This window comes from Telmatherina bonti, assembly GCF_933228915.1.
Source record: "Telmatherina bonti genome assembly, chromosome: 21".
NCBI classification, from domain to species: Eukaryota; Metazoa; Chordata; class Actinopteri; order Atheriniformes; family Telmatherinidae; genus Telmatherina; species Telmatherina bonti.
The window spans coordinates 3,297,317-3,306,806 of NC_136630.1; the positions used below are offsets into that span (position 1 = coordinate 3,297,317).

Here is a 9,490-nt window from a genome sequence, read left to right on the forward strand (position 1 = left end):
CACTGCTGTGCAGCTCCTCGTCTGACCGTTAGGTGGCGACACTGCTGTGCAACTCCTCATCAGACCGTTAGGTGGCGACACTGCTGTGCAGCTCCTCGTCTGACCGTTAGGTGGCGACACTGCTGTGCAGCTCCTCATCTGACCGTTAGGTGGCGAAAATGCGCCGCGACGCTGTTTGTCAAACGCCAGCAGACACCAGAAGAAGAATGACGCTGACTAGCTTGAGTAGCATGTAGCCGCTAGTTTTCAGGCTTCTGCAGCAGTTTTTGTTGGCGGTGAAAGATTCAGCCTTACGAGGAGTTTTATAACCCTAACTACAGCGGAGGGAGGGTGAGAGAAACCGGGAAGAAAAGCGCGGGAGTGCGGAAACAAAACGGTGACGTTAGAAAACAAGGACAAACATCGGCCTTTCCCAGCTGAGAGTCAGCGATGAGGGACAGATGTTTCCAGAGACCAGATGTTTGCAGAGACAAGATGTTTACAGAAACCAGCTGAAGGTGTTTTCTGATTAACAGGTAATTTAACCTACTTATGTTCGTGGTATTGATGTCGTTAGTAAAAACACGAGCTGAGAAGCATTTTCTCCTCGTCTGTTTGCAGCCTTGTTATTATAAATGTCTCCAACTAAACCAGAATTTCTCTTTTTGTCAGCCTGTAAGGCATGAAGACAATCAGTCAGCTGGGTAACTTGACGTTCAACTCGTAGTTTTCTACATTATGATGTTGGTTTACGTCATACGTGGGTCTGTTACCATGGCAACCCATCAGGTCACCTGACCTGCTGGGATCCACCTGATAAGGATCTGAACCGGTCCAACATGTAGATTTCCTTCCACTGAAGAAAGAAAAAACCACATTCCTCCCTGGAACGATCCCAAACTGTCAAAGGAGAGAAAACATCAGATTTGCTGAAACTTGATGAAAACATAATATCTCACCTGGACAGCAACACCTGCAGCTTTAGGCTCAGGACACTTCTCCAGCTGTCTGCAGGAAGTCAGACCCTCTCATGAGCAAACTCTCCAGTCGTCTCAGCTTTGATGGGTGTTTTCTGCAGTTTTTCCGTCCACAGATGTCAATCAGTATTTATGGAACGCCCCTCCAGCATTGTCGGGTTTTTAGCTTTCAGGTCAGAAGTACTTTATTCATCCCAGATGGATTGCAATGCTCTCTAAGACACTGACTGACTCTAAGAGGAGGAGGAAATAATAAGAACTGTGTGACGACCAGGATCTGATGCATCCAGACCACCAGGATCTGATGCATCCAGACCACCAGGATCTGATGCATCCAGACCACCAGGATCTGATGCATGTTTTCCTCTGCACTGCTCCCAGGCTGAAAATTAGATGTACATGTACAAAGCTGTCACTGATTGGCCGTTCGCCTGCAGTCACCTGATTACATCCATAAATGTAGACTTAAACAGTAGATGCTTTAAGCATCATTACAATGTACATGTCTGAAATAGTCACAGTGCAGGTGCTGCATGTAGGAAGCAGATAAACTTCATGCCTGACACACAGGTTGGTTTATTTTCAATGGCAATAGACAAACCTGTGTTCATGTTTGCAAATGATACAATTAGAATACTGCTGGAGACACGCTGTGTGGTGTAGGCCGGGCACGTTAATGGATCATTATTGTTCGAATGCATTAATTCATTAGTTTTTCTAAAAATAAATAAATAGATTTAAGGTGAATATTTCTAAATAATTTCTGGTGCAAGTCATCTTTTTACAGGTGCTCCACTTCTGAGCTGAAATGAGGTGCTTTTCCACATATCCCAGAAACATCACAGTGAAGAATTGATCCCGTCATTTCCTGACGCTTTAATACAGTAAAATCCAGAAGTGAACTGGCTCAGATTAACACACACCCACATGGTTCTGGTTGGCAGAATTTCACATTAAAGGTATTTACTGTCGACTTGAGTTTTTCTCTGCTTCTGTCTGAGTTCTACGTCATGTGTCGCTGGTTTTCTGTGTTCCTGCGTCGGGTCCAGCAGGCAGAATGAAAAGCTGGAACACTTCCATTCATTTCCAACATTAAGATAATTCTTTTATTTTTGGCTTTGTCTGATTATTTCCAGACGGTTTCTTCAGTAGAGCAGCAGACGTTGCAGCGTCGACGTCCTGACAGGGACCTGGGACGAAGCAGGACCACAAGCAGAGGGACGATGCCTGAAAAGTGGACTGTCCAACCAGACGGGTTAGGTTTGATCCCCTCCATACCTGCAGCTTCCACATCAGAGCTGCAGGCCACACAAGGCAGCAAAGCTCACAGTAAGACACATTCAGAAGCAGATGTTTGTGTTTTCAGCGTGTCGCTGTGACTGAACAACCAGCAGACATCCACTGATCAGAAGCTCTTCTAGAAATCTGTTTGTCTGAGATGCTGGTGGCCCACAGCTCCCAGTTTCAGCTGTAATGATCCCAGTTCACTGCTTCCAGTAAACGTTTTACTCCTTCTGAGCTCCGGGGAGAATGAAGAGTTACTCGCTGTCTGTCAGAGTTGCAGACTGATGCCTCGTCTGGTTTGAGACTAGACTTGTTGTTGGAGGATGTCTGGGAAAGTGTGAGTGGAAGTTCACACTGCTGTCTTCCTGCAGCAGGATAATAAGAAAGCTACGTCCACAGTTCAGTGCAGCAAACTTCTCAGTTTTATTTATTTACGGCAAACAAGGACACAAAAAACAGAAGTTACAATTTTCATTTACATTTTCATGTTGCAGATCTGGAAAGTTAATACATGAACAACTAGGCCTGTTGCAATAAGTCGATTAATCGCATAAGAAAAAATGCTGGCATCTTTTCTGCTGCATCTGTTTTAAGACAATATTAACTAAACATGGCAACACTACAAGCTTCTATCTGCACTTAAAACACAACCATCAACTGCAGTTTTATCCCAGCTGGGGGAAAAAAGGCATTTAACAATCTGCCTGGATGAACATAAACGTTACAAACGGCATTTCCACAACTTTACAATGACATGAAAAATGACATTTTACCATTCTACCTCTGATCAGGTCCAAACCTGACCCCTTATATGACCATAAACTATGTAGCTGTGTTACCTGGTGTTTAGAGACCAGATGTTCCAGGTAACCAGGTTGCCAAAACCCCAGGAGAATTCCTGATGTGTTTCAGCAGACTGGAGACTGGATGGGTCTAGTCTGCACATCCAGATAAATGTTCTGTAGAAACTAAAGTATGTTGATCTTTGAAGGGTGTACTTGTATTATTATGGTTTTATTGTTATTTTGGTTGAAAATGGTCTCAAAATGACAATAATCGCTCAGCGCAATATTATTGTTTATTGCAATAATTTCTGAGACAATTGATCTCCTGGCAGAACATGTTACTGTGACAGGCCTGTGCAGACCCTCATTCTCATGACAATATCATCATCTTCATCCAAGCAAAAAATCTTTTAAAATTGGCAGCAAATTTCCGAGACTTGATGGGAATTTTCTCGGTGAACTGTTCGACATGAGAGGAACTTCTGTTATCCTGAGACTAAGATGATTACTAAGGCTTCATTTGTAAGAAGAGATAAAAACTGTACAGCTTCTTATTAATAACCTACTGGAAGCTGACTGGGCATAAAATGTGTGGGAAAAAGCCAATGTTCAGAAATGTCTAACACCCCGTTCCCCCTGAACGCATCAAACATTACATCAGCAGCAGAGTCTCTTCTTCGTCTCCGTTCTGTTTACAGAGAATTTAAAATAGTTTCTTAGCAGAAAATCCCAATAAAACATGAAGAGAAAATAACAGAATGATTAGAATACAGTGCAGGAGGAAAAGCCAGTCTGGCTTCTCTAAACCCTCAACCAAAAACCACAATGATTAGAAAACAATAAGATGAGAAGCAGTGAAGCTAAAAACCAAACAGAAATAAAGATCCTGCTGAGTGACATGAGTTCTGAAAAGGCTTTCCCTGACAAGCAGTGACACGCTAAACCACACATTTTATTCCAACTTGCTGCGATTTTTAAGCTTTTTATTTATTTATGTTGAGTGGAAACTAACATGGCGTCTCAGGGTTGTCACGGTGACAGCGAAGCAAACCGGTTCATCTGTTGGTTAATGCAGCACAGCTTCTGTTTCCACCGTGTCAGATTCCTGTCACGTGCACGCTACCGAACGTTCGGGCATTTCTCTCCCAGTTTCAAGTTTTGCCTTTTTTATTTCAACATTTTCTAATTTAAAGTTTAAAAATTATTGGTTTTTTTTTTATTATATTTTTCATAGATTTTATTATGTGTTTATGGATTCCATATCCTTCGATTTCCCCTGCCGAGTCATCGATGCAGCATTTTGGAACTGGATCGTGTCTTTAGTGTATGCTGTTGTCCATGTATTCTTTATGCAGCGAATCTGCATGTGTTTTTTATTTCCTTCATATTCCTCTCCTGGCATTCATCTCACATGACTGGTCCTAAAACATGAACGATAAGCAACCTCGCTGATCTACTGAGAAACAGTTTGCAGCTCCTGACTCTGTTCTGGTTCTTCAGTCCTGCACGTCTGAAACGTTTCGTCCGTTTATCATCTCAGCAAACCTCAGTTGTTCTTGGTGTTTTTCAGCGTTGCCAGAAGATGTGCAGCAGCTGGTGGTGCTGAAGGAAGAGCTTCCCTGGAGTTCCAGTCCGGACTCGCAGGACCTCCACATAAAGGAAGAAGAGGAAGAGTTGTGGATCAGTCCGGAGGAGGAGCAGCGGGATGGACAGAAGGACGCTGGTACCAGCAGGTTCTCCTTAAACGTTGTTACTGTGAAGAGTGAAGATGATGATGAGGAGCCTCGGTTCTCACACCTTCATCCAATGAAAACGGAAGACAAAGAGACGGAAGCTCCAGCCTGCAGCGCAGCTAAAGAGGTAAAAACAGAGTCTAGTGAAGAGGACTATGGAGGACCAGAACCAGCCAGACCTCTGAGCCGTTCCACACAAACAAACACCAACAGGAAGCTTTCAGATTTCTTTGAGACTGAAGTGAGAATTGATGGAAATCATGATGACAAAGATTCTGATGAAGATGTTTGGCAGGAACCTTTGTCCAACTCTGGATGTGACTGTGAGGACAGCGACACCAGTTGGAAGGAGACCACCAAGGCCAGATCTAAAACCTCCAGGAAGTCTCTCCGCTGTTCTGGTTGTGGCGACATGTTCCTGAACAAGTCATCTCTGCAGAGACACGTCAGCTCGTCTTCCTCCGGCTGTCTGCTTCATCAGAAACACGATGATGCAGATTCACAAATCATCATCCACCTGGAAGAAAAATCCTTAAATTGTTTTTTTTGTGATAAACATTTTACCAGAAAGACGGATCTGAAGATACACTTACGGGTTCACACCGGAGAGAAACCGTTTGGCTGCAACGTCTGTGGCAAGAGATTTAATCAAAGTGGGCCGCTGAAGAAACACCTGAGAGTCCACACGGGGGAGAAACCGTACGGCTGCGATGTCTGTGGTAAGAGGTTTAAACAAGGGACACACCTTAAGACACACATGATCGTCCATACGGGAGAGGAACCGTTCGCTTGTGATGTCTGTGGACAGAAGTTTAAAAAAAAGACGACTCTTAAGGGACACATGAGTGTCCACACAGGAGAGGAGCCGTTTGCATGTGAGGTGTGTGCAAAAAAGTTCAAGCATAAGACCAACCTGAAGAGACACATGAGAATCCACACTGGTGAAAAACCATTTTGTTGTGACGTTTGTGGACAGAAGTTTATTCAAGACACAAATCTGAAGGAGCACATGAGAATCCACACCGGAGAGAAGCCGTTCGAGTGCGAACTCTGCGGCAGTCGATTCAAACAAAAAGTCATCCTGAAGAAGCACATGAGCACCCACACGGGGGAGAAACCGTTCGGCTGCGAGATCTGTGGACAAAGATTTAATGAGAAGACCAATCTGACGAAACACCGGAGAATCCACACCGGAGAGAAGCCGTTCAGCTGCGACGTCTGTGGACAAAGATTTAACCGCAGCACCAACCTTAAGAGACACACGAGGATCCACACAGGAGAAAGGCCTTTTTCTTGTTATGTATGTGGACAGAACTTTATGCAAGAGACCAATCTAAAGTCCCACATGAGAGTCCACACAGGTGAGAAGCCGTTCGAGTGCGAAGTTTGTAACAGTAAATTTAAACACAAAATAAATCTTAAAACGCACATGATCACTCACACGGGAGAAAAGCCCTTCGCCTGCGAGTTCTGTGGACAGAGATTTAACGTCAAGACGAATCTAACCAAGCATAAGCGAATCCACACCGGGGAGAAACCGTTCGGCTGCGACGTCTGCCAACAGAGATTTAACTGGAAAACCAACCTGCGGAAGCACATGCTGATCCACACGGGCGAGAAGCCGTTCAGCTGCGACGTGTGCCAACAGAGATTCAGCCAGAACGCAACTCTGAAGAAACACATGAGAATCCACACTGGAGAAAAACCCTTCGCTTGTGACGTCTGCGGGAAAAGATTCAACCAGAAGTCCAACCTTAATGCACACATGAATGTCCATGAGGGCAAAGTCACTGCCATGCTGTAAGAGAAGAGAGAAAACTTTCTGCTTGAAGGTTTTATGACTAAAAATACACAACATGTTGTAAACATGAAGGATCTTTCTTTGACGTCCTGCAGTTGTCCTGCAGGTAAAAAGTACCAACAGTAAATATCCCCAAAAATAAGCAAACAAAACTAATGTACCAGCAGATCATCAATATTTTCCTCATTGTTCATCAATAAGATGTGCAAGCACACATCGCATTAAAACACAGATTACATGGATAGAAATATCTTTAACCTGCATTTTTTTATTTCTGGGTTTTTTATAAGCAGGCTGGAAAATATGCTGCTCTCATTTCTGTTACAGTTTCTATAAATCTCATCAAAACCCTCAGATGGTTGATCAGTAAACTCCTGTGTGTGAGTTGGTGTGTATCACCACCTTCTGTAATATTCAGTAAATCATTTTTAAGTCATAAATATTCAGAATTTTATTTTTTATACATTTAGTAATGAAAATGATCATTTATAATAATTCTGAAAATAGTACCATGATGTGAATCTTTCTGTCATGTAGATGTTATTTACACTTCTCCCAGTCAACATTTACTACAGATGTTGGGAATTGTTTAATCATGAAATTATTCCTGCTTGGTGAAAGCTGCATAATATCTGCGTTATGTGCAAATAACTTTTCCTGTAAATGAATTATTGTAATAAAGTGCACATACAGATGTCAGGTAAAGCAGGTGTGTGTTGTCAGTTCACTCTTACTTTAATCCAGTCTTGCACGAGCCACTGGCAACACGCCAATGTCGTGTTAAGGCTTGAATCTCTTGTACAGGAGTCAGCAGAGGATCTCTGCACATGCCAGGAAACATTCCTAACATGTAGAATAGCAAGAAACCTGCTGGTGTGGGTCACAAGGGTAATGAGACCACATAACTTATCAGACATGGGAGATGTTTTCCATCAGACAGCGTGTTGCAGTACCGCCTCCCACCACTCGGTGGCAGTAATGTACCAGTCAGTTCATCTAACCAAATTGTTTTTAAATGACTTTTCAAACATTAAAAATAGCACAAAGTTTTTACACATTTAAAAACTTCACACCGCTGCAAAGAGTGGAAGAGAGGAAGTGATGCAGGGCGACTTGTTGGATTGTTTTCTGCTGCTCAAACTGAGCAGATTCTCATGAAAACCATCAACACTAAATAAAGGTGGGATTTATTAGCATTCCGCTGACTGTAATGTTATGATTTTGAGCTTATGGAAGAGTTTTTAATGTATCTACTGAGATCTGCTGGTTCTGGTGAACAGATAGTTGCTCCAGAGACACATGGAAGCTGCTTTCTGTTGGACGGGTCTTTCAGGCCGCTATGGAAATACAGGACATGGAGGTGAAACAGTTTCCAACAGCAGACATGTTTTTATGTCTATCTGACTGTTAGCTGGACTCTGGTAAAACCTGGACCAGTTTTATCAAGCAGACTTGTCAAGGTAACCTCAGAGTCTAGTCAGAAGTTTCTGTCCATCATGAAGTTGGGTCATCTGATGGGTTTATCACCATGGCAACTGATGCAGGAAAAAGCAGCATAAAAGTAGGTCTAATTTTGATGAGCTAATCTAACATATGCAGCCGATCATCAGGTATATGTGAGTGAATGAACAAGTTCAGATATAATTATGAGTATGCTGATAGTGGGGGGAAGTCACAGACAGATCAAATGTAGATAAATGAACAGTTAAAATCACCTGAGATCCTTTTTTAAATTTAGATTTTTCTTTTTATCCGAGCTGACACAAAACTGATTCTACCTGAGCTGACTGACTGGTTGTCACTTTATTTATTTATTTAATCACCAGCGTATCATCTCATCTCATTAGATTTAAATAATGTCGCGTGCCTCAGTAACACACCCACATATTTACCCTGAAACCTGAAAAAATGTCATGCAATAAAATAACTAAGGATGCCAGATCAGGAACACCGGTCCAGGGTTGGGGACATAGACATAATATACTTAGACACCGCATCACGCTGCCTCTTGGCGCTGACATCTCATCGCGTCTCCATCTTGGATGGGTCTCCATTCGCCTCCAATGCATTTATCTGTAAGGTGTAGGTCCAAACACAACAATAACTTGTTAACCGGATTTTTCTTAGTTTGGTTTGTTACAAAGGACAGAGATATTGTTATGATACAGATCACTGTAAAACATTAAAAACAACGTGCTTTTATGCTAAAATATTTTTATAATGCCATTTAACTAAGACATAAAGTAGCTAAAATATAAATAAATGTATAAATGAATTTGATACTGACATGTTTGATTGTTTATTGATGCATTTGGATTTATCTATTTTTATCTGGTTAAATAAATTACTATTCGACCTTATGAAATGTAATTCCACACGATCTGCTTTCAATATTTCACCGGTTATTGCAACCGTATGCTGAACAATATACTGGGATAGTTATTGCTTTCTCTTGACTACGGTTGACTCTTTCTTTTATTTACATTTATTAATTTATCAATATAGAGAGTACATTATATATAATAGATATTATATATATAAAATATCGATTATATATTATAAGCTGTATATTATATATAATATACATCTGAACAAAGTCTGAAAATAAAGTATTGTCTCAAAACTGTGCAATTCAGAAATAACCCAGAAGAACACTCTAAGAGTGTAAACCTCCACCAAGGTCTTGAAAAAGTTCCTGGATCCAAACGGTGATCCGGGTCACCACCAAGATTAAATCAGTTCTTCCTTTTCACGTTTCCAACAAGTCCTGGAAATTTCACAAAAGTCCGTCCATAACTTTTTACGTTATATTGAACACAAACAGATGAAGCCGGTAAAAACATTACCTCCTTGCTGGAGGTAATTATGCTTCCATGTAAAACTCTCTTTGTGAAACATCAATATCATATTTTTCCATAAACAAAAAAACAA

The 9,490-nt window shown here is 41.7% G+C and overlaps 1 protein-coding gene across 1 annotated transcript; it reads left to right on the plus strand.

Moving 5' to 3' along the window:
- The first annotated feature begins 368 nt into the window (after positions 1-368).
- LOC306771823 (uncharacterized protein) lies at positions 369-6,927 on the plus strand. Its single transcript, XM_079261142.1, has 3 exons — positions 369-515; positions 2,093-2,285; positions 4,596-6,927. The coding sequence occupies exons 2-3, from the start codon at positions 2,180-2,182 to the stop codon at positions 6,560-6,562; spliced, it is 2,073 nt and encodes a 690-aa protein (XP_079117268.1). The 5' UTR covers positions 369-515; positions 2,093-2,179; the 3' UTR covers positions 6,563-6,927.
- Positions 6,928-9,490: the final 2,563 nt, after the last annotated feature.

Bases quoted from the DNA above. Each gene is read 5' to 3' on its own strand.
- LOC306771823 (XM_079261142.1), top strand. From the start codon at position 2,180: ATGCCTGAAAAGTGGACTGTCCAACCAGACGGGTTAGGTTTGATCCCC. The intron at 2,286-4,595 runs GTAAGACACATT...GGTGTTTTTCAG, and splicing joins ACAAGGCAGCAAAGCTCACA to CGTTGCCAGAAGATGTGCAG.